This window comes from Aythya fuligula, chromosome Z, assembly GCF_009819795.1.
Source record: "Aythya fuligula isolate bAytFul2 chromosome Z, bAytFul2.pri, whole genome shotgun sequence".
In the NCBI taxonomy this organism is placed as follows: domain Eukaryota; kingdom Metazoa; phylum Chordata; class Aves; order Anseriformes; family Anatidae; genus Aythya; species Aythya fuligula.
In genome coordinates, this window is record NC_045593.1 from 60,954,657 (window position 1) to 60,980,646 (window position 25,990).

At 38.0% G+C, this 25,990-nt stretch overlaps 1 protein-coding gene across 3 annotated transcripts in view; it reads left to right on the forward strand.

Moving 5' to 3' along the window:
• The window catches only part of FER (FER tyrosine kinase), a 184,529-nt gene that overhangs the window by 44,461 nt on the left and 114,078 nt on the right, over positions 1-25,990 (forward strand). For all 3 annotated transcript variants that reach the window (XM_032205776.1, XM_032205778.1, XM_032205777.1), the window contains 2 exons: positions 3,385-3,507; positions 8,593-8,782. In XM_032205776.1, the coding sequence (XP_032061667.1) occupies positions 3,385-3,507; positions 8,593-8,782 (313 nt within the window). The remainder of the gene's footprint in view (positions 1-3,384; positions 3,508-8,592; positions 8,783-25,990) is intronic.

Here is a 25,990-nt window from a genome sequence, read left to right on the forward strand (position 1 = left end):
TTTCTCAAGCCTGTCATCTATCTTTGAACGTTTCTAGGGTTACTGTATTGTTTTTGAGATGAATGACCAGAATTGTACAGGTAATCCAGGTGCATAGATTAGAAAATTGCATAATGAGGTTTCCTTTCTTCTTCTGCTTCATTTCTAACAAATCCAAGGGAGTCGTTCCATTTGATTTCCTGACTGGTGCAGTATGTCAAGCATTGCTTTCATAGAATCATCCATTTTAATTTCAAAATATAATTTCTGAGTGGCACTGGTCAGTTTACAGCCAGCCATTTGCTGCATAAATAAAGTTTTGGATTGTTTTTTCCTCTGTGTATTTGCTTATTTCAATATGAATTGAAATTAATCTTTTAAATAACAATCCAGTTACTGAGCATTTTAAGATCCAGCAAAATCCTTTTCTGTTCTTCACATTCAGCTCCCTTCTTTATTAGCTCAAAAACATTGTATCAGCATTCTTTGTCACTTTTTAAATTGCCCTTTGTATGGGTTATTATGAATGTATTAAGTGCAGATTTTTGTGGAGCTCCGCTAGCTATCTCCCAGCACTGTGAAAACTGACTGCTTATTTTTATCTTCTTTGTTCTGTTTTTGGTTTGCTTTTTAGTGCAGGTGAGAAGCCCTTCCTTTTACAACTACTTAGTTCTCTTTAACTGCTTTTACTAATATGTCTCATTAACTGCTGCTTAGTTGTTGTTGTTTTTTTTTTTTTTTGCTATAGTCTTGATTTAAAACCACTGTGGAAAATCAAACCAAAACAGGTATTTGTATCATCTTACTATGCATTACATCATCTTACAAACATTACTATGTTTGCAAGTAAGTTCAGTATATTTATTGATAGATGATGATTTTTTTCCCTTCTGTGTGCTAAAACAGTAGGAATTAGACTGTTGAACTCAACTTTAGTGTTTAGATCACTTCCTTGGATCTTTTAAATACTATAATCAATTTTTTTCTGCATAGTAGAACTAGTTTCAGTATCTACCAAATATAGATAAATCCAGTACACTGACTGGATTTAATTTCCAGACTTTGAAGGGATACAAAGATGTATATTGATCCAAACTCAGTAATTTTGTTTGAATCTGTTGTATTTGTGAGCATACAAGAGACAATCGACAACTTTACATGCATAACTTATTGGAGGACTTAATAAGCTATATATCCTTAAAATACATTTTAGATAAGTGATGAGAAAACTGTCTCAGCTTTTTGTTTTTAGGTAAGTTTGACTAAAGATTTGACAGAGAGAGGTACTAACTAACCCTTCTAAGTTGTTAGAGAGACGTAGTGTCTCCTGATAAATATTGATGACTGTCTTAGACCAATATTGAAATATTTGCAAAAGCAGAACAGTAAAAAGTTTATGCTTGGAAGATCCTAAAGTAACTCAGAAATTTTTGGAAGAACTACACTGACTTTGTTTCAGTATGATGCTGTAATATACAATCAAACATTTCTGAAAAGTTAAAATATTTCAGTGTGTTGATTTGTCATGTGTGCAATCATACATTCCAATGATGAACAATCTTATTAGTTTGGTTTTAATTCCTTGAATACTGGTGCTTGAGTGTATCTATATTTGGTAGATACTGAAGCTCTGTCTCCTCTGCAGAAACATTCTGGTACAGTACTTTGAAGATGCAAGGCAATGATCTCACAACTAAAGATCATCAGCCTAATTCCTGTTATTTCAGCACATGCAGAATGGATCTTTGAAAAGTCATCATCTATTGATAAAGGATGCAATATACTGATCTAACTTGCAAATTTCTAAGTGTAACATCTGCTTCTTATAAGTCAGTTTTTGAGCCAAATACAGCGTTGATTAAAATGCTGATTAGAAGGCTGATCAAAAAGCAGTATTTTCAGTTAGAGAATTGGTAATTAATTTTTAAGCAATGTATTAAAAAAGTTGATAGCTGATATTAAATTAGAGTCTGTGTAAGAAAATTGTTGTTTCTGAGAAGTTCAGCATAAAGATTTTGATAACCTAATAACAATAAAAATGTCTGATAAAAAAAAATGGGCTTCTGAGAAATGTTTCAAGTGTTGTTCTTATCTCAAAATAAACACATGCAGATGCTTGTTCATTTGAGAAGTAAACTTTTATCGTTCGGTATATGGCTTTTTTATAGTCATTTGAGTCTTATAACATCTCTGACTGGCTGAATAAAGAATGTTTAATCAACATTGTATAAAATATATTGGGAGGAGAGAGAACTAATTCAATGTTAAGATTATTCGTTTTGGTACATATAGCACCATCTAGAACATGGGTCCTAGATATCTAGAGCATGTAAATTACTCTTGGTTGACCTCTGACACTCTGACATCTGAAATGATTTGGAGCAACAGATCTGTGCAGTAGCAAGTACTAAAGTATTTTGATTTTATTCCACTCTTTACTACTTTAAAATTGGGCTTGAAAATCTGGAGAAAGCAGACAAAGATGAATAGGTGAGGAAGATGCACACAGTGCTATATATACCACTTCCTTTTGGGCATTTGCCTATCCATATATATTTTCTATATTTTTTTATACACATGCACACACAAATTTTTTTTCTTTAATTTTCCTCCTGGTTTAACAATTGCTCGATTCCAAAATATCTAGTTTGATATGTATTTTAGAAGTCATCGTTATGTGAGTGTTTGTGCAGGGTTGTATGAGAAGTGTGTCACAAAGTCTCATGTTACGTTTGTTGACTTTTTGGTTATTGAAATACTTGCTGCTATAATTGCAAAGTTCCAGTAATGCTTTTGATGTGCAATAACTGTTTTTCTGTTAGTATTAAGTGTTCTTGTACAAGTTTTTTCTTGACTCTGAATTTTCCAGTACCAAAGATTATGTGGCTTTAAAAAAAAAGTTAATTGTAGAGAAAAGTATACATCTTGCTTTTATTGTGAAAAGAGCTATTTAATTTGTAATGCAGGACCTGTTAGTTCTTTTTTCATTTTTTCTAAATGTGAATACATCCGAACTACCAATTCTGTGTATTTAATCAATGTGCTTCAGCAGTCTTAAGGTTTTTGTTTTTTGTAAAACGTCTCATATATTAGCATTATATTAGGAAGGCATTAGTTCACAAAACTCATCACGCATTCTAGAGAAAATTTTACTGATAGAAGAACCTGTAGGCAGCAGATCATTCTGTAACCTTATATGTTTACACAGGCTAGTGTGGATTTGTAAAAATATAGATTAGTAGTATAATATAAATGAGTATCCACAAGAAAGGCTGTCAAGCACTGAGTAGTATAAATTAAAGACTAATGTTTCTTCTGTTGTTGTTTTTCCTGAGGATGAGAAGTTTCCGAAGTTGTAAAGTTTTTGTATTCACAGTATGTGTTTCTGTAATGTATGTCTTACAGGTTAAAAACAGTAATAGAAGAACTGATGCAAACACAGCAAACGCTTCTGAGCAAAGAGGAACTTGTTTTGGAACTAGAGAAAAAAATAGAAGAGTCCTCTAAGACTTGTGAAAAGAAGTCAGAGTAAGTGGAATTGAAATTTCAAAATATACACACTTTTCCCTCAAATTATTATAATGTAATTCTTAATACTTAAGAAATAACCTGTAGTAGTCTTGTTCTGCTTTTGTCAGAAATGATTCTTATTTATAAACAGCAACAAGTTACATGTAGTTTCCCATTTCAAAAATAAACCTTCCTGACTCCAGATCCTTGTTAATTAGAGAACTGACTGCCTCTTTTAAATTAATTTTGTTGTCATACTGTTGTGATGGCTGAAGAACTGGACCTTTGTTAGTGTTATAATTTCAGCTTGAAGGAAGAAAAAGAGTCAATTTAGGTTGTCTCTTTGACTGACAGAGTTCATTGTGTACATACAATTTTGTGAAAGACTTTTCAGAGTGGAAGTCATGTAGAAGGCGTGTAATCTTTCTTATGCAATAATATGTTTGGAACTTGTCAGGTTGGGTTCATTCTTCATGGCATTTTATTCAGCATACTGAATGTAGAAGCAATATACCCTATGGTACCGCTCAGTAAATAATGAAGGTGAGGGATTAATGGTTATTTTACATGCCATAAATAAATCATTCATCACAATGAGTCATTCTGGTGCCAGATCACTGGTCGTCTGCTACCTCTGGTTAATATTCACATCCTAGTCTAGACTGAAGTAATTATATCAGATTAAAAAAAAACAAAAAAACACAAAAGCACTTTTATGTTTGTAGTGATGTTTTTCCAATTCTTTTTGTGACCAGTCATAGTCATACTAACTTGGTCATAAGTACTGATTTACAATACCAGTGAAATGGAATACAATTCCTCAGGTAATACTGTCTGCATACACAAAAGAGACTTTCTTAGCTATCTGTTGAAGGCACCTTGTCAATTGAGGCTACCAATTGTATTTTACTCATATAGGAAACTTTATGTGTGTTTAGTTACTGTGATTAGATAATTTTCTGTTCTTTCTTTGATGAATTCGACATATACTCACAGTATATTTTCCAGTTACCTAATTGATGAATTCGTGACCTTCTTGCTGCACGTTGCATAAAGGATAAACAGTCTGAACCAGAGAGTTTTATTTATATATGTGTATATATATATATATATATATATATTTAATAACATGACTTTGTCATTTTTGCTGGTTTTCCTTAGGAAAGTTTCTTCATTATTGCCTTTCTGTCTCTCTGAAGGTAGTTCAGACTATCCCGGCCTTCCTGCTGCATGTAGGCTCCGTTGGCCAATCCTGTAGCAGACATTTGTGGTGTTAAGAAGCTGGTTTCAGTCCAGATTGCACCTGTCTTGAGGCCATGTTACTGAGCCTCACCTAAGGTGTTGAGCTTCACCCTTCAGTGCTGAGGAGATCTTCTCTGTATCTGTTTTATCTGGGCAATATGATGGTAAAGTCTGCAAAACTGAGTTTCTTATTTCCTTCCCTTGAACCAGTTTGCAATTCATTTGCCTCCCCACTTCTTTCTGACCCAGCTTCAGCACTGCCAGTCTGAGCTGTGTTTACTGACTTCACAGTGGCAGTCTGTGCTGGGGCTTGATAGTATTTCTCTGTGTCTAATTCTGGCAGCACTATGAATTGAGCTTTACACCTACTGCATTTTTCATTAGGGCATGTGGTGAAGTGTATCTCCACACCCGATTTTGTGTTACTCCTCAATATTAAACTGTGTTGGTAATATTTTCCTGGCACCAATATCCAGTTCTGCCTTCAAATGACAAAATCACCTGCAACACAGAGATTGTTTTATATATATGTGTGTGTCTGTGTGTGCACAGTATACCATCTGCACTCCTGAGAGAGTAGCATATTGGATATTTGGTCTTTGATTCAGTTTACCTTTCTACCACTTTCCTACCTGTTGCCCTCTTCTGGTCTCACAAGCATTTTTTAGGTAAGATCTCACTCTGTGAGGCTGGTAGTAGCTCTTGCTAGCCCCAAGAACCACAAAGTTTGCATTCATAAAAGCGATAGGCAAAGAGTTTATAGATGCTAATTCTTTATGCATAGATGGATTGGTGAGCATTCTCTGACAGATTTGGGCAAAAAGGCAGATAGTTATCCTGGTATTCGTCTTGCCACAGTCTAGGAAAGAGAATGTAGCACTGGAGTTTCAATATCTAGGATATGTCTTATCTCTGGATCATGAGTTGTAACCACTCAGCAATTGGGTTACTGACATTTTAGCTGATCTGGTATATTCTCCAAAGTTCTCCTGATGGTAAAAGGCCATCAGGAGATGTCATGGGGAGACTTACTTATTTTTTTGCCTCTCCCATAGTGAGATGAAGAACGCTGTCTTCAGGAGAGATTATTAATCTCTTTGTGTGATGTTTTTAAATATCCACAGTCTCATGATGAACTTTGCTTTCGGGTCCTCCAGTTGTGGCTTCGTACATCATGCTCATCCTTTCCATACAAGTGATCATTTGACTGGTTGTAAGGGCTTAGTTTCTTTGGTAGCTTAGTACAGTGCACATCTCTGGAGATATGACATTTTATCTTTTCCTGCCAGTGACAGATGGTTTTTATTACTTCAGAACTTGTTTGAATAATCATCTGTCTCAGGATAGTTTGCGAAGGAATAATTTTGTCATCTAAGACTTCTGGATTTTAGTGTGTTCGGGCTATGCCTATTCCACATCCAGTGTTTACATGTGCAAGTTATGGCAGAGCAGCAACTGTGTCAACAACAAGGTTGAGTAAGGTCTCCCATGCTTTTTTGGACACAATTGAAGCTGTGGATGTGCAAAATTGATAAGCCTTGCAATTTTTTTTTTTATGGATTTTCCAGTAGTTTTGTGGGCAGTGTTGACAGAGCTACTTGAACCTTGTTCATGAGCACAACAACCAGCTTCATTTCTAAAGGAGGAATAATGTGAGACACATTTGTTTTTGCCAGGGCAAATGAAAAATCCTTCAATATCTGCTCAGGTTGTAAACAGGGATAATTTCTTAAGTTTCCTTTTTTCTCCAAAGGGGGAGAGCTCACAGGAGTGTCTGTCTTCCAGAAGTTATCCCAAAGGTACAGAGGGACATAGTACTGCAATCTTCTTTGATGCCCCTTCTCTCAGTAGACCTGGTCCTTGACTTCCTTCATCTCTGCTTTCGGACTGTGAGAACTCTGTTTCTTTCTAGACCATGTTTCTAGGCTCAGTTGGAGTGCTATTATGGTTGTCCGTGTTGTACCATGGATGCTCTTCTTTGCTGGGCAATTTCTGTCCATCTTTGGTTTGGGCAGTTCCTCAGGGCAACAGAGCCATCTAGGTACCTGCTCGATTGTCTATTTTGGAGTGTGTCTTTAAGTTGAATGTGGGGGTTCTCTGATACCTTAATGTGAAGAGCTTTCTTATGGCCATCTTCATTTAATTGATCTCTTGTGTTTTCCAAATGAGGAAATCAGCTTTCTAGCATTTCTTCAGTGCTGTCGTTTCATGCTCTTAAAACTGAATTTGTACTTGATGGTGTCAATGTAAGAAGGATGTTCTGCTTTTACACACACAGGTCTACATCCTTCTAGGTGTCCCCCAGACTCAACTTCATTAATTTCTAGGCAAGCTGCAGGGTCTGGGGCTTTGTTTAGTTATGTATTTATTTATTTGTGTGTGGAGTCTCTTCAAATGTCTCTCCAGTTGCCTGCAACAAAGTCGGAAACCTTGATGATTGCAGCACAGGAGAGTGGTAAGAGACAAGTCACTTTATGTAGATGTCTGCTTGAAGGCCACCTACATTTTTCTTTCATTCCAAGCTTGTTTCCAGCACAAAAACTGATTAGTAGTTTTCAGTGCTGCAACTATTGTTTGAGAAAGGAGAATCTTGGGTCCTTAACAAACTGTTTTTTTATAAGGTAACAGTTTGAAGTCTGTCAGTGTACGAATGGAGGCATTAAATCTCTCAAATAAAGAAGAGCCGATAAATAGGCTGAAAACTGGAAAGTGGACATAAAACATAGCTGTAACTAAATCTTGTTAGTCTGAGTTACTGACCTGGAAGAAAACTATAACTGATAAGTTGAGGTGACACACTCGTAAGCTCCAACTGAGTTCTGTATTGTGCTTGGCTAGCGGTGTTTTAATCTATCTGAATGTATCACAGGATCAGTGATTGAGTTTGGAAGGGACCTGTAGAGGTCTAACCACCAGAGGTTAACCAAAATGTAAACTTACACAAACAAAAAGGAAAGCTTATGGTAGTTGAGGGTGGCCATTGCTCTGCATTAGGAATAGGGTTGGAGGTAAGAAGGGTAATTTGAAAATGCTCCTGTGATTTCTGAACCCATTAATGGAAAAATACTATGTAATGGTGGTATCGATAAGACCACAAATAGAATATGGGATCCAGTTTCAGTACATATTGCAGAAACAGAGGGATATTCAGAGCAGAGTGAAAAAAAAAAAAAAACAAAAAAACATAAAGGATGAGAGAAAAAAAAGTGTTTTAGTTACTTGTGGAGCTCAATTTATTTAGCTTAAGAATGTTAAGCAGCTACTTGTCTATAGTCCAAAATATATACCTAAGCAGCAGAGTCTTCTTTCAGCCTTGAAGACAGAGACAACAGATATCTCTAACATTAGGCTGGGCCAATTTATTAACCTCATCCTTACACTCAGTGCATTGAAAATGCTTATTGCAACAACTGTGTGGATTGCAGTGGGTTTCTCGTCACTGGAAATCATAATCTAAAAGTCTGTTTCTTCTCTAAAGGATGGGGAACCCTAGTGGTTATAAATTCAGTCAAAAGTGGATGAAAGTAGTAGTATCTGCATTTATTGTTTTTGTTACAGATTGAAATAAGAAAACTAATGGCAAAGTAAAATATATTGCTTTTTTGTCTTGAAGCTTTGAGAATTTTCTAATATTGGCTTCACGTGCTTATGTCTTTCTACAAATAACTCTGCTGAAGAATTTTCACGCTCTTATAAAAGTTTAATAATATTTCCTTCATTGAGTGAATAGATAAAGTGATGAAAAAAAAAACTACACCAAAAAACAGTTTCCAATATTGAAAACGCTTTCTTTTTATAGTTCTTGTAAAGCAAAGTAACCATTTTAAATCATGTGCATTTTAAAATTATTTTTCTTTGCAGTATTGTTCTTTTGTTGAGCCAAAAGCAAGCACTGGAAGAACTTAAGCAAACAGTTCAGCAATTAAGATGCTCAGAGGCAAAATTTGCAGCCCAGAAAGAACTACTGGAACAAAAGGTTCAGGAGAATGATGGGAAAGAACCACCACCTGTAGTGAATTATGAAGAAGATGCCAGATCAGTCACTTCTATGGTAAGTTCTACTGAATTGTGCAGCTGTGCTATTGTACTTCGGACCTGAGATGAGAGGCTCAAGACATACATTTACATGGATAACTGAAGTGAATAAACTTCACTTTGCATTTATGGAGACTTAGTTGTTTAGAAAAACAGTTCAGTTGTGTGATTTATTTATTTTTTTAAGATGTAATAAATTCTAATACTTTGTGTGTGTCCATAGACTTTATTTGGCCTTCCATACCCTTTGTGCTAAGGTTCTCATTAGATTGCTTTATAATTAAAAGTGTAAATCCTTAAATAGATTTAATGAACATGACTGAGTAGCTATTGGTAATTTTGTCAGCTGTGTTGAAGAAATACATTCACAGATGTAGATAGAAAACTAACGGTAAAAGCTGTTGGAATCAATGCATACATTGTGTAAACGAGAATTTAATGTTACGTACTCTAATAATTCTTTTCAACTAACATTTGTTTCTTTGCAACTTATTTTTAAATGTTTACATGCTCTTGATAATCAAAGTAAACTTACTGTTCTACTTGATGAGACACTATGTAATTTTTAAAAGTACTTTGCTAATGTTTTGTGTCTTCCTTTTCTCAGTTCTGTGCAGCTATGTGGAGAGACAGTAGGCCACATAAACAAACAAAAAAACCTAACTGTTACCTGTTTACTAAAGGGACAGACAGTAGTGTTTGCTTTTACGGATGAGGTTTGACATATTTGAGGTGTTTGTGACTTGTTTTCTTTAGAGGTTTAGCCAGCCTTCTTTTGGTCCACAGAGCACTAGTGATGAAGAAATGTTTGTCTTTGAGAGGAGAGCTTTTGTTTTCTCCATCTATTTGTGGAATCGACTTCTTTTTTCTGCATTCCTACAGTTATACTTAACTGTCAGTGTTTTCTTAATACCACTACATTTGTTTAATATTTACAAGTCACTGTCCATTTTCATTGTTACAAAACATTAGTTCGTACAACGTGAATGCATACCATCATCTAGGAGGAGATGATAATACACAAAATGATGAGGAAAGAGAATGGGATGGATCAGGAAAATGATTGTTAAAGGACACGAGGCTTAGGGTTTGTTTGGAGGTAGGTGATCTTGTTAGCTTCTTCTACTAACCTGCAGTAGTGCTACTGAATATTGCCTGAGCAGTCTAAATGGTAGAATGGTATTTTTCCACCCCACTTCAAGGTTACTAAAGTCTTTCTTCTGGTGTCCAAACTTGTGTTTTGGTGTGTAGGAGAAAATAATCCTTGCGTATATATGTACACTATATAGAATTTTGACCTCAGGATTTTTTTTGACTGAAAGTTACCTATGATAAGTTTTCTTTTGGCTGAAAGAGATGTATATTGAGATTTTTAGAATTATGAGAGAAATATATTCTCACATATGTTAAGTGTGCCAAGAATAACAACATTTTTGTTAATTTGACTCCAGAGAATTTAGTACTGTGATTTGTATACATCATGAAAAATGGATATGGTTTAAGTGCTGGGTGTTTTCCCATGAGTGAGTTATTCAAGACAGGCAAATACCACTTAAGTTTTGTTTAACTAATAAGTTGATATCCCGTGCTAATAAACTGACTAAATACTGGTAGGTAGAACTGCAATTTAACTTAATAAAACTTTGTTCCATTTCTTTCAATGTTTTTTCAAAAAAAAATTAAAGGAATATTCAAGAGGGAAGACTTGACCTCTCAGTCAGAAAAGTAACAGTCAGATGAGCTGTGTATTTAAATAAGCATCCTGTCAATTTGCATAGCAGGGTGTTTTTTTTTTTTTCTTTTTCAGTAAGACTCCTTAAAATTATGCAGGCGATAAATGATCAGAAATGGAACATTCTTGCTGCTGATGCTTATCCTGGCATATGCAGGAGGATCATTGTTTCCTCAACTATAAATGTATTTAGGTTTCTCCTTTTTATCTAAAGCCGTGTAATTTAAGTGTAGTCTGAGACTACGTTTGATTGTAGTTATTATTCCCCTTGGAAAATTCATTGTAAATGCGTGTTTTAAAAATTCTTAATAATGACAAATGTTGTATTGGCTTGTATTGTGAGCATGCATATGAAGTGTATTTAGAAGTATTCAATCGCAACTGGATTTTTTTTGGTGATTTTAAATTAAAAAGTTGAGGTCCTGTTTATATGAAGTATGTGTATTGTATCATATAAATACAGCCAATTTCATGGAGCAATAGTTTGCAAATTGTTTTGTTTCCCATCTCTTACAGTAGGTTATGGTACTGTAGGACACTAAAAAGGAATGCAGTTGTGAAACACTGATAGAATTTTATAGACAAGCTTATGTTACCTGTGTGCCATTTTATAGCTTCTTATGTTTCCTTGTTCCTTTTTGTCTCTGAATTGTAGGAAGGTTCATATTTTTTGGTCTTCTGTATGGTTTGGGTTCGTGAATACGTTTTCACGTTCGTGAAAACGTGAATTACGTTTTGCAGACTGTTAGCTCTATCTTGTTGTTCATGCACACATTTTAAGAAAATAGAAAATGGCTGGATGATTGTTTTGTTCAGTCATGATACTATAGCAAAGAATAAGAAAAAATCCTGAATGATTGTATTCAATGATCCTGGCATCCTATATGAAAAAAAAAAAAAACCACCACACCACACTGTGTCTTCTTTTTCTAATATTTATAGCTTTATAATGGGATAACCATGCTTTCGCATGGTTAGAGATATTTAAGTTCCTTAGAATAGTTGCAGTTGCAATATTGTTCCCAATGTAATCAGGAGAATTATAGTTTACTTGTTCTTCTGTACTTATATGAAGTAGGGAGATAGACATTGTGTAGTAGTTGATCATTCCTAGTAAAAGAGTTATATTTTTGTCAAAATAATGTAGTATCCAAGTTATTACACGTTATGTCATTTTACAGAAACTGGAAGCTTGAGCTAGCTTTTCAGTGTGCAGTTAATGAATGCTTGCGTTGTCGTTTCTCTTAAAATACGTATGTTTTTCTTGTTATTAATTGGATCAGCAGAGTGTGGTAATAGTCCACCACAATTAAAACAAAGAAAGCCCTATTGCATCTAATCATCTGATTAGAAATAAAAACACCAAGAATATTTGGAACATTGCAGTGCCAGTGTAAAATTTGCTGAAGTAATTAAGTATAACAATGGTGGTTTGCATTTCACAGTAAGACTTTACAATTAGAAGATCAGTATTGACTTGAATATTGTTACAGAACAAGAAATCTTCAGGGAGAACAAAAACCTTGCAGTAGACGTAATACCAAACAATAATACAAAATAGTAATTAATTTTGTTTAGCATCCATACAGTGAAGTCTGTGTGCCATTTTAATGTCTCTTCCCATTTTCCTAAATGACAGAAACAAATATTGTGAAGGTGCAAACCCAGTATCTTTAAAAATATGTATTTACTTTTTCTGATGACTATTTAGTGTATTTTTTTTATTTATTTTTTTAAATAGAATGCATCGCTTCAGGGCATGTGGGAGTTAAATTGGCACTACTTCAGGTTCTGTTTAGAAACCATATTATTAGTTCAGCATAGGCATGGTTCATATAGACTATATTTTGTATACCTTAGCATTATACTGGAACCACTGATAAAACTGAGACTTGGTGTGCAAGCTCTGTAATGCTGGAAAAAGTTGTCAGCAGGTGGAGCTCAGTGCCAAAAGACTAGTTATGGCTGAATAATCTACATTTCTCATCATTATATGTGTTTAAAAGAGGTAGAGATGAGACACAGAAATGTGGTGGGAAAGAAATGCATGTTCTCATGTTTCTAATACCCTAAATAATCTGAAGAGGTGCTTTTTTTTTTAATGGTAAAATACAACAGTGGTGTAGAAAGTCCCTAATGCATGATCTTCAGCAGCATGTAAGCAAACCAAAGGACCTGCACAGTTCTGCTGCTTATGGAGCAACAGCGCAAAGTTACTGCACTTTCTCTGTATGCTCTTTAAAGGACTTTCAGTCCAGCGTGGTTGTCAGGATGGAAGGCATCTGGAATACAGACAAGAAGGAAAGAGACTGTGAAGTCTCTGTTAACATGAACTCAGGGTAGGTAAATGGGACAGAAGGAAGCTGAAGCATCATCATACAGCCGGTAGGATGTGTTAACTGCCAATGCATCATTGCAGGGGAATGCCATACTTTACGCTGTATGCAGTGGGATAACAGAACATAGCTACCAGCATGAGATTTTACATTTCTGAACTCCTGTTACAGCTGTTGTAGCAGAAGTATGCAAAAGGAATAGGATATAAAATTTCACGTCATTTCTGAGTGTTTTTACTATTTGTTATTCCTTTTTAAAAGGCTTCAGAGATCCTAGTCTTGGTGGTTGCTTTAAAAGTAAGATATGTCAGCTTCCGGTGAAAATTGTTTGTGGTAAATATTAAAAAAAAAAAAAAAAAAAAAAAAATTCTTTACAGTAGTTATGGAAGAAAAAAACAGATGCACAAAACAGTGATAAAGTACTTATTTTCCTAATTTGCTAGTGTTAGTGCATTGTATTCCCATCTCTGCTTTGCAGATACCATCAGTGTTCCTTCTCATAGTGTGATCAACAAACCAATTGTCCTAGAATTGTTTTTTGTCTTACATTCCTCTGCAGGCTTGGATTTAAGGCACTTATTTTTTAGGATTCTCGTTAAAATTGTAATTTACAAATTTAATCAATTTGCAACTCTTGAACTTTTTTAAGATGGTTACATAGATACTAAACAGCATTTAGAAGAGTTGACTGCGATTAAACATGCTTCATCAAACGAGTTTTATTTGATGTATCATAGGACCCTTAAATGTATCACGGAGTAGCTGTGCTCTAGGGAGTCTCATTTTCCCATATTGTCCAAGGCTATATAGAATCTTGATTTTCAAACAGATGCAGGGAAGCAGTTAGCTTCTGTGACAGACCATTGCAGCAACAGCAGAAAGCTTGATGGTAGAGTTGGAATTTTTTTTTTTAGTGACTTAGAAGAATTAAGGCATTTCTCTGCTTTGTACTGCAACACCAACAGCTCCCTTGTCTAATATGTGTCTCATGACATTTATATAAAACTAAGATTATATGTGACAGTGTTTATTATGAACTGGTAGGGGAGTCCTTCACAGTTACTTGATCTATGCAGTTCTATACCTTGTAGGCTTCTGTGTTATCTGAAGGTTGTGAAGTTCCTTGTCAATAGAAACAGGGCCAAAGTTTATGCAGCACTGGTATCCCTATCCTTTTTCTTACTTTTGTCTCAGCAAATGAAACACTGCCAGTGCAGTCATGTTGTAGAAATTGTGCCTATTAATTTATAAGACTTGGAAATAAACAGTTGTATTTGTTGGATTCCTGGACAGATGGAGTTCAACTAAGTGATCTTTGCTTTGGGCTGCTTTCCAGAGCTCGCTGGCTGGGACTTGTGTTTCTGGTTCACAGACAGAACTTAACATGGAGCAAAAATGCACCAAATGTCAGATGCTCATAGCAAGTGTGTGGGGAATGAACTCTGTTGTTCTTGCTGTAAGAGTACGTTCTAGCTTCTGTTTCTCTGTAAGTCCTACCTGCCTGGTAGACATACATCAGAGGAAGAACAATCCACAAAGAGATGCTAACACAAGAAACAGGTAAACTCAGCTGTGTTTTTTCCTGAGTGGGTGTAGTAACACTCACTGGTCCAGAATTTGAGATAAGAGCTAAAGAAGCTTCTGAGCCTCTTTGCAGTAAACATGCCTGGAAATGTTTGAACTAAAAGATTAATCTGACAGTAATCTTTTGATAGACCAGGACTGAAATTATACATTTCTTAACGAAATTACCTGGAAAAAAAAGGGTTGAACAATAATCTAGTCTCTCATACATAAAGACGCAAAATTAGAAGTGTGAATGAACTTTGGGAGCAATCGAGAGGGGTAACTTGTTCAGAGTAAACAAAACTCTCAGAATATTTGAAATGCAGAATTAGTGTACCCTCTCTGGATGAAGGAGAATGTATGTACTTCTCTGAAGTACATACACTTCTCTTGAACTGCCAAATATAGTTCAAGAGCTTTCAATATTCCTTAAGGAAGAAGCGATCATCATGCTAATGTTGCAGCAATGTATACCCCTGGGGCATTTGTTATTTCATTCAAAATCTTCCCTGGGAATTAGGAAAGCTTTACTCAGAAGTTTCACTTTGAAAAGAAGACACATACTGGTAACCAGCGTATGTTTCAGTATGTATTGGGATAATTCTGTGTGCGTTGGGAAGAAAATAGTAATTCTCTGCTGAAATTGTCATCATTGTCTCCTTATTTGTTTTTCATAGTGATTTGACTGATTAATCGTGATTGTTAACTTCTCAGAGGTAACACACAGGCCCTTAGGTAACAAAGAAATAATGTGGTAGCATTTGCTAGGTATGTATAATCTCTTTCCTTTTTTTCCATTTTCTTTCCCTTTCCTCCTTTTTTCCATGCCTGGTTGAAAATGCCCTCGTTCTTAAAGGCAATGATAATCCTCTTGAAAGTCTTCAAGTCCGGTATATGATACTTTATTTGAATTAGAATTTATGGTTTTAATTGAGTGCTGCTGGTAGTTTGTCACATTTGAAGAGTACAATTTTATGGGTTGTTTTGCTGTTACTCCTCTTTTCTGCCATGTGGGGAAGCTCTTCCCTGCAACAAAATGAGGAATCAGAACAGTAGTCTAATCAAATTTTCAAAGCAGTACCCTTATGATACAGGCCAGATCACTTTTTGTTCTAATTTGTGTTTTTCATTGTTGGTGATCTTTAATTTAATTGTGGGGTAAATGATAAATCCATGTTTCAGATGTTGCTTTTTTTTTTCTGTGTGTTATGCTGCAGTAAGGTAGATGTGAAACATTTCAGGTCAACATGGGATCCAGGTGGTTGTACATCAACATTAATTGACGGTTTTAGATTGCTTAAAGTTTACTGTCTGACCTCGGGCTGTGACTGAGTATGTCAGCCCCATGTAGATGTCTTGGATTCTCTAAGCCATGAAGAGACTAATAAACAGAGATGAAGCCTACTTTCCTACAGGCACTTTTCAGTTCTTGAATCAAAAACGCCTTGAATGGTAGGAGAGGAAAAATACCACGTGAGATGTGTTAGTCATGGTAATCCAGTCAAAAAATCCCAGGATTACTTGTCTCAGCTTCTTTTTATGAAGATACAGAAACAGGTCACAGAAAACATTTTTAATTGACTGTTGTATTTGGTAGCGTGAGAGAGGCAATGACATTTATGTCAAGATAACGGTAGATATCCAGGAGTTTAAGGAACTAAGGTCATCGTGCTAAGAAGAAAAAAAAAACACCTTGCAGTATTCAAGATGCATGGAAAAGAGTCATTTTTGAAAAATGATTGTTTGCACTGTTGGAACTGTCAGTTACTTTAATATATATATATATATATATATATATATATATATATATATATATATATATATTCCTATTCTGTAAGATCGCATGGGCCAAAAGCAGGCTTGTTTTCTAAAAGTTAATGCGAACTTTTTCTGCAAGCAAAATATTTTTTAAATTTTTCTCTTTTTGTCAGCCTTTAATTGCAGGAAACAAGGGTTCATTGTCTGGAAGTTAGAAGGACAGAAATCCGTACAACTCTTTAAAAAAAAAAAAAAAAAAAAAAAAAAAACACACAAAAAAAAGACAAGCAAACAACCCAATTAAAACAAAAAATCCCCATAACTTAAAGATAGAGTAGCTAAGAAAGATTTGTTTGCCTTGAACTTTCCTTTAGTCACTCAGTACATTTAAAGAAAAGACCTTTGCTGGAAAAAAAAAAAAAAGACGTGTCCTCTCTCAGAAATCGTTATGATTTTCTCAGCCAAATAAAAAACAGAGGACATTGTTCTTGGGAACACGTTTTACATCTAACAGATGATGAAATTAGGTAATCCCTATACCATGTGCTTGTAACAGGCCCCGTTATTCTTAATCAGGATTTACATGAGCAACTAGAGTTCGTAGTAACATAGTTTCTTTTCTATAAACCCTTCTAGGGAGTTACTAAAAGCAGTTGGTACATGTATTTAATTTGACTTCTCATTAACCTTTGGCAACTTTACTAAGATTTACAAACATGACATTTTGAGGGAAATGCAATTATAGATGCTTACTTGGTTAGTGTATCAGAGTAACTTCTGATACATGGGAATCAAATTAATGAGAAGTCATCTTCTCGGTGTTATTCATTGAGGTTTGATTTCACTTTAAAACTTCTTACATGCAATATCAAGAGATACGATGGGACACGGGTCCTAAATAGTTGTTAGGTTGCAGTGTGGGTCAGCTATTTGAAATGTATGGGTGATCCTGGGGAAGAAAGTGACCCCAGAGGGGCAATGCCCTCGTCAATACAGCACTGTGCTCCAGGGTTTGAGCACAGGGGTCAGAAACAGGTGCTTTTATGAGGGACTGTGAGTGGCTTCAGAAAAAACTGAGTAATGAACTGGGTTCAGGGTTCATCCAAGAATCCAGAGAAGACAAAAAGGAAGGGGCAGTCAAACAAGGCTTAAGACAGGGCTATGGCATGGGTCCAAAGCCCCTCCAGGGCCAGGGGTCAGAGCCAAACACAGGACTGGAGAAAGCTACAACATACAAGAGAGGGATCCGTCCAGGAGGCAGAGCCAGAGATGGAGCTGGAGACAGGTAACTTGCTCAGGCAAGGGTGCAGCACCCAGGGCTGGGCTGAAATCAGGCTGGTTGGCCCACGCACAAAGAACAAACTTGCAAATTTGAACATGCATGTAATATTTTACATGTTGTCAGTGTTCACAGAATTCCTATAGAGAGAATGTTTCCTTGAAACTTGGACTTTGCCTTTTTCAGTATGTGTTGCCACAGTGATTCATCCAGTGTTATATGAAAGCATAAATAGTATGTTAAGGAAAAATACAGGATGCATGTGATACAGCCTGGACTATATCTGCAAAGTTTTGGTTTTGGTGTGCCTCAGGATTACTTGTTTGATTTCTAAATCTTGGACTGAGGTACTACAAGAAAATAAAATTGCTCAGTGTTTGGGTTTACATGTAATATGAACTGTTGTAATTCTCCCTTTAAATCAAATTTACCTAGTTTTGCCAAAACTTTGCAAAAATGCAAACTTTCACAGTGGCTAATGTGACTGCAATTATCTTAGTCTGGAAACCTGTATTTAGCATTTAGTTACTGACTGTGATAAAAAGGAAAACAACTGTAGGTAGGAGACAGAAATGGAAACTTCAGTATGTTGGGAGGGGGACTTAAAAGAGATGCTTGACAGTCTTGACAGTTTCTGTATCATGGTGACCTGGAATTTTAATCTTATCTGCTAGCAGCTTTCTAGAACAGAGAACCTGTTAATTGTTATGCTGAATTCATTCTGAGTGAGCAAAGACTGTCACAATTCAAGAGAAGCAAAGCTGATGTAAAATGATCTCATGTGACTGAGCAGTCATTACACCCAGGTGTGCAATAACATTGTGCTACAACAGAACGTGAATTTTGCATTTTTTTTAAGTGAGGGAAGAGTTGCTTGGAGAGTTTTTAAAATAAATAAATGAAAAGTAAAAGTAACTTTTGTTTAAATACATATCTTTTAGGTGTATGGCTTTTCATTAGTTTGAAACATGAACAGCTCTCCTCAAGGAAAATGGAGGTTCAGAACAGCTGGTAGGAATGTAGCTTGCTTATATTACCTAGCTTGATGTAAAAATTAGCTGTTACTATGTCATCTTGGTGTGGACATAAAGACGGAGCTACGGGTGGGAATTGTAGGTGTTTTGTAGTAGAATCTTGTTACAGTATAATAGTACTTATTTAATGATTGTTGTTGCAAGGTCCAGGCTATGCTAATACATGAAAAGGCATGTAGTAATAGGACAAGGGGCAATGGCTTTAAACTAAAAGAGAGTAGGTTTGGAGTAAATATAAGGAGGAAATTCTTCAGAGGGTGGTGAGGCCCAGGCACAGGCTGCCCAGAGAAGCTGTGGATGCCCCATCCCTGGAGGTGTTCAAGGCCAGGCTGGGTGGGGCTCTGGGCAACCTGGCCTGGTGGGAGGTGTCCCTGCCCATGGCAGGGGGTTGGAACTGGATGGTCTTGAAGATCCCTTCCACCCCAAAGTATTCTCTGATTCTGTGACAGCTACATACATACCATTAATAAAAAGATGTTTAATCTTCAGATAGTTTTTGTATTGTGTGATTAAGTAGATTTTTCTTAAAAATGTGACTGTTTTCTTCTGAGGCTGTTCTTGCTGGTGAAACATCCTCTTTTTGATCACTAATGTTACACAAGCCCTGCTTTGAGCCAGTGTAGTTGTACCCAAATCCGTGGCCCTCTGTTAGTGAGTCTTGGTGCACATTAAACATTTGCAGCTTTTGTTTGGTAGATCTGTTGAGTCTGTGTGTTAATTAATTAATTAATTAATGCAAGTTAGCATTGTTTTTATGGATCATTGAGTCTGGAATTTGATCGCTGCATTGTAGTATCTCAGGGATAGTGTAGTAATGAGATGTAGCTTTCCAATATGTGCTGAAAACTTATGAGAAGATGAGGATTTTCAATCAAGATGACTGAAGTATCATTTTAGTTATTTCCTTCAGCATAGTTACGAAGTTGAAACATTAAGTCATAAAGCTGTACTCATAATCCGGAGTAAGTATTGTTTCTTTTTTTGGGGGGTGGGGGCGAAGGAGAAGCAAAAGAAGCCTCTTCTGTCACAAAGAAGACCAACCTGCTTTTGATTTGACATGCAGTTTGAGGATGCTGTATGGGAATCACTGATGAATTTTCAGAAGAGATCCCTGGGCTGGATAATTCACCTTCTAGCGAGTAATGACTAAGACAAGTGAAAGATTTCTTCTCTTGACCACTGAGCGTAACGACCCAAAGCTGTTCTGGAATTCTACAGGATAAGTGTTACCTAATTGGGCTCCTTGTGCTAGATGCCGTATGCGCACTTTACTTTGGATAGGACTGAAAGCTGTTTCTGGTACCATAACTGAGACTTACAGGCTGAATCTTTCCTCTTTGATGTCAGTATTTTCAGAACAGTCTCCTTTGTGTTTGTGATTTATACAGCTGTGATATTAGATATGACATGAGTACAACCAAGTGTAGGCTATATTTGGAGCAGGATTTGAACATTGTCTATTTATGGGGCTTGCGTTTTTGTTCATCTGTTGTTTAAATAGGCAAATGTTTGCAGAAATGTTTATGTAATGTGTAGAAACTTCTGACACTATGTTAGTTTGCTTCTTCCTTCATTTGAAAAAAATACTGGCTATTTGTGCATTATATGCATCTGTTTTGAACAAATTACTAGTAGTTACGCCAGTATGTATTATTTATGGACAAAAAAGCTTAATTTTAAATTGGTGTCCTACAAGCATTTCTCGTTTAAGCCTACCTCAGATGCTCTGCAGAAGTTGTCTGTTGCAGCTGTCATGAAGTTTTTGCATCATTTTATCTCTCAATATGCAGGTTGATTTTATTAATGAAGCAGTGCAGGGATCTGTGAAAAACAAAAACAAACATCAAATTCTAGCTGTGCTAGCTGTCAGATAGAAATACCTGATGAAATTCTAATCTGAGCATGCTACAAAATCTTCCTGTTTGTGAAAGTGTCAGTTTTTTTCTTTTATTCAGCTAATGTGAATGGTGATGCTGAGCCTGTTGTGTCCTGTCTCTCTGGAGTTGTTCAGGGCTAGTTCCATGAAGCTCCATCTTACTGTAATAAAGTGGATGTATTCTCTCACAATGCGACGGTCAAAACAGAACAGAATTGCCAATTCATATTTAATAACACTAGTTATTGGGGGAAGAAAAATGTTTTAAAATCCTGTCAGACCACATAATTTGTATAATGCTATTTCAAGTCTCTTGGCACAGCGTTTGCCAGGATGGCTTTTTTAGAGTCAGTCATGCCAGCCATGAGGGAGATGTTCATTGGTAGGTGCCAGTTTTTGGGTGGTGGTGTGGAGAGTGCAGAATCCAATAAATGTTTCCTTAAACCAGTCAGTATGTTAATAAACTTGCCAACATTGCAACTCTCATGAGCTCACACAGTGGGTGATGGGAGACCGGATTCTTCGTGGGCCTCCAGGAACCTCCTCTGAGTCCAGGGGAAAACCTGGGTCCTCCTGCCAGCGCTCCCCACCGGCCCCTGACGGAGTCCTGTCTTCTGTGGGTTGGCTGAAGTTGAGTCACAAGTCCCTGCTTAGGGCCTGGGGGTCATGCAGTGATTGAGTGTTGGGTTCCTGCTGTCCTGTGAACCCTGTAAGGACATGCAGTTATCTGTGAATTACAGGGTCTTGGTCTCTGTTCCTTAGGTGTTGACTTCTGGCTGCTAACAGCTGTTGGTACTTCAGGCTATAGCTGCTTGGATGCCTCTAGTCCTTTTCCAGAGACCAGACTTCCCTGGGTTTAAAAGCCTAAAATCTGAGTTTGACCACTAGATTTGTCAGACACATTTCTTTAGCAGACATTACAGTGTGTATTTGAGACTATAAACCAACCAAATTCAAACTGGCTCTTTGAATATAAAATAATGAGTTGTGCAAAGACCAAGCCTGCCTTGGTGGCTGACCAGGGCACCTCTTTGCCTGCACCTGGCTGACCAAGGCACCAGAGACCTCTTGTTCACCTAGCTTGTTTTCACTTTATGCTGATGACAGCATCCAGATAGTTGCTTCAGTTGTCAGTCTGTCTCTTCACTTTTAGATAGGAAATGCAAAACTCTAAAAATATACAGCCCTTCATAGAAAATCTCATTTTGGAGGGAACCTTTGAGTTGAGGACAGGTGAAACTTTGTTTTTAATTTCTCAAACTTTCTTTTCATTGACCCCTTACTTTTTCTCACTCTTCCCTGTATGTTTGTGGAACATCTTAAGAGTAGCTTCCATGGCAGCAATAATTACTTGTTGGTGGCTGTATGCTGTAATTTTTCTCTTTGCCTTCTAATTCCCACCCTCCGAATTACTGGATTCTCTGCATGAGATCGCATGCTGTCAGGATATTGATGCTGTTGTCATCAGACAGACCGAAGGAGCTTTGCCTGTGCATGTTAGGAAAAAAGGATTGAAACAGTTAATGTTGTGCCTTGTTGAAGTGTGGCTTGGCTTCCTATCTTAATTTTTGGAGGTTTAACACAACCATAACTTTTTTTTTTACTTTTTTTTTTTTTTTTTTTTTTACTGTTTGTGAAAAAAGGAGAGCTGCTTTTGTTTCTCAGTCTGCAGGATATGTGTGTATGCATAGATTTTTGACAAGCCTACTACTGTTATTTTAAGCCTGTGGTTAGTGAAGATCATTTCAAGCTCCAGGTGGCATTTTTTGGCATGTACACTGCTCTTCAGGGATTTGACAATGTGCCTATGACAGCTGTGAATGATCTGCACCATTTCCTTACTTCAGCTACTACCCGTGGCAGAGACTGCTAGGAATTATAGTTCAACATTCCTGGTCCTCAAATGGAAATGCCAGGAAGTTGTGCTTGTACCTACTTAATCTGCTGAGTTCGTTGTTTGGGGCACTGTGTGTGTGGTTTGGTCCTTCAGCCACCTACATTGTACAATTGTTTGTGCTAAATAGAGCCTGGAGTTTCTGTGGCTTCATATTATTAGCTCATATAGCTGTCTTTCACCATTTTTTTGTCTAATTTTGATGGCTGTCTTGAACATACATCAGCAGGAGATGACTTTATCTGTGTTCATTACTTCAGTGTTTGTAATGAAGTTCCATTAGTCCTTAAGTAAATTTGTTAGTTTGAGTTGTATGGCAACTGTTTTTAAAAGTTTAGCTATCTACTGGCCAACTAAAATTTTAGAATTCAATTGAGGAAGTGCTAATTGTGGAATATTGTGATTTGCTGATAAGAGTCAAAACCACAGTCTGTCTGTCTGCTTTTTGTGGGAAATTTAGTGTATGAAAACTTTTCTACACTGATGTCCATCTCTGGCAGAGCAAAATTGATCAGCTGATGTTTTATCAGAATTTAGTAAAATAGAATAATTTCAGACCCTTCAGATTGTCAAGTCCAATCAACGCCTAACAGTAGCACGTCCACCACTAGGACAGGTTCCTAAGCACAACATGCACACATCTGAGGATGCCTCCGAGGATGGTGACTGCACTCGGCGACCTGTTCCAATGCCTAACCACCCTCTTCATGAAGAAATTCTTCCTGATATCTAATCTAAACCTACCCTAGTGCAACTTGAGTCCATTTCCGCATGTCCCATCACTTGTCACTTGAGAAAAGAGACCAACACATCCTACTTGCTGCAACCTCCTTTCAGGCAGCTGTAGAGAGCAACGGGGTCACCTCCCCTCAGCCTCCTCTTCTCCAGACTAAGCAACCCCGGTTCCCTCAGCTGTTCCTCATGCATCTTGTTCTCTAGTCCCTTCACCAGCTTTGTAGGTCTCCTCTACACGCCCTCCAGCACCTCGACGTGCTTCTTGTAGTGAGGGGCCCAAAACTGAACACAGCACTCGAGGTGCAGTCTCAGCAGCGCTGTATACAGGGGACTAAACCCTTCCTTAGTCCCACTGGCCACACAATTTGTGATGTAGGCCAGGATGCCATTGGCCTTCTTGGCCACCTGGACACACAGCTGGCTCGTGTTCAGCTGGCTGTCGGCCAGCACCCCCAGGTCCTTTTCTGCTGGGCAGCTTTCCAGACGCTCTTGCCTGAGCCTGTACTGTTGTGTGGGTTTTGTTATGCCCCACATGTGGCACCTGGCCTTTGGCCATGCTCAGCCCATTGGTCCAGCCTATTCAGACCCCTGCCCAACTTGGTGTCATTATCAAGCTTACTGATAGTGCACTTGACGGTCTCATCAAGATTGTTGATCAAAATGTTGAGATTAGCCCTGTTACAAGTCCTGGGGAATACCACTTATAACTGGGGGCCGACTGGCTTTACCTCCATTCACAGTGACCCTTTGGGTCTGGCCATCCAGCCCATCTACCCAGAGGGCAGTACATCTGTCCAAGCCATGAGCATCTGGTTTCTCCAGGAGAAGCTTGTGGGAAACAGTGTCAAATGATGTGCTAAAGTCCAAGTAAGCAACATCCACAGCCTTTCCTCCATCCATTAAGTGTCATAGAAGGAGATCAGGTTAGTCAGGCAGGGCCTGCCTTTCATAAACCCAAGCTGACTCGGTCTGACCACCTGCTTATCGTGTATGTGCCATGCTTATTTTGGAAAACTGTGACTTGGAAAAGTTTCCAGGTATTAGTAATGCAGTGTAACATCTGTGTGTATTTAAAAGAAATCTGTTTCTTCCATTATCTTATCAGGAATTTTCTTAATAGCTTAGCTTTTGGGTTTTGCTGCTTAAATTGAAAGGGAGATAGCAAGATCTCTCAGTGTGGGTGTGTTCATACATGTATGTATATAATCAAATTTAAAGCATATTTCACATTGAAGACTTCATCACCTCAAGTGACAGCTCCAGTGCTGAGCTTGATTAGGACTCTAGTGCAGTAACATTAGTGTCACCCCCTCTGTCTGTTCTCCTGTAGAGTTTAGGTCACATGTCTGAATCTGTCAGCTGGATGTATATGGTAACAAAGTGCAAAATAAAATAAGCCTCTTTGCATCAGAGAAACTCCTAAGGAACTGCTGGTCAACTTCAAATGGTTTGTGGATGCAGATGTACTTTTAGCTGTTAAAGCATGTGCTCTTCATAGCAGTCTGACAAACTGTAATGTTTAGAGGATGGAAACATAAAACGTCCACACCGTTGGCTTGCTTTGCATGTTTAAGTTCTCTTAACATTTTTTCTCTAATATACCTTGAGCTGTATGCTATTTTAAAATTTGTTTATATTCTTGAAACTTCAACTCACATTCATGAAGTCTCACAGTAGAAAGGAGGGTGTGTATGTACAGGCCAAACCATAAACTCTGGTTTCTAGGCTAAAAATTATGTTTGGCTTAGAAAGATGAGAATGTTTGGAAACAGGGAGAGTATTTGAAAAAGTGTAATACCTTCCAACTGCATTTGTATGCTTGTACACTTCTACGTCACATACATTCTTGACTGTGGTTCAGATGTTTTTGGTCACTCCTTGCCTGGAACAACAGGAGTAGTTCATTCACTGCTCTTTGGCTGCTGATTCTTGGATTTCTCGAGCAGCAGCACAGCCAGAGCGCTGAGCAAGATGTTGTCCTGGCAGGTGGTGACTGTGACCAGCAGCTAGTTCATCAGCTTAGTAGTTTTGGGTGGTGAGCTGCAAGGGTATGTGAAAAGATAAACGTTTTTCTTTCAGGGCAGGGGAACAGGGAATGGGGGCTGTGGTCAGTCCCTGACACTTTGTCTCAGCCGCTCCCTCGCAGTCCCTCCCTGCCCCTGCTCCCCGTGGGGTCCCTCCCAGGGATGCCGTCCTTCCCGAACTGAGCCTGCGGGGGCTGCCCACAGGCTGCAGCTCCTCAAGCACTGCTCCCACACGGCTCCGTCCCACGGGGTCCATCCATCCATCCATCCCCCAGGAGCAAACTGCTCCAGCACGGGTCCCCCACGGGTGGGCGGCAGCTCCCCCCAGACCCCCTGCTCCTGCGTGGGCTCCTCTCCACGGGCTGCAGCTCCGGCCCGGGGCCTGCTCCTGCGGGGGCTCTGCTGCTGCTTGCCTGCAGCACCTCCTGCCCTCCCTCCTGCACCTGCCTTGGGGTCTGCAGGGAAGTTTTAGTCCTTGCTCTCCCAGCTGCTTTTTCACAGCATTTTTTTTTCCCACCCTTCAATCTGCTCTCCCAGAGGCCCACCCAGCATCGTTCCCTTGCTCAGCTCTGGCCAGCAGCAGGTCCCTTTTGGAGCAGCTGGAGCTGGCTCTGCTCTGACATGGGGCAGCTGCTGGGCTCTGCTCACAGAGGCCACCCCTGCAGCCCCCATGCTACCAAACCCTTGCCATGTAAACCCAATGCAATGAAGTAATGGAATTAGTTTTTCAAAAATATGTATCTCTTCTAGATTTGGCTTTAAGAATTCATAAATCTTGGTTTGTTAAATTGTTGTTATCATAGAATCATAGAATAGTTTGGGTTGGAAGGGACCTTAAAGACTTTAAAATCATTTTTAGATTAAAACCATTTTCCCATGTCCTATCACTACACTCCCTAACAGAGTCCCTCCCCATCTCTCCTGTAGGTGCACTTTAAGTACTGGAAGGCCACTAAGAGATCTCCCTGGAGCCTTCTCTTCTCCAGGGTG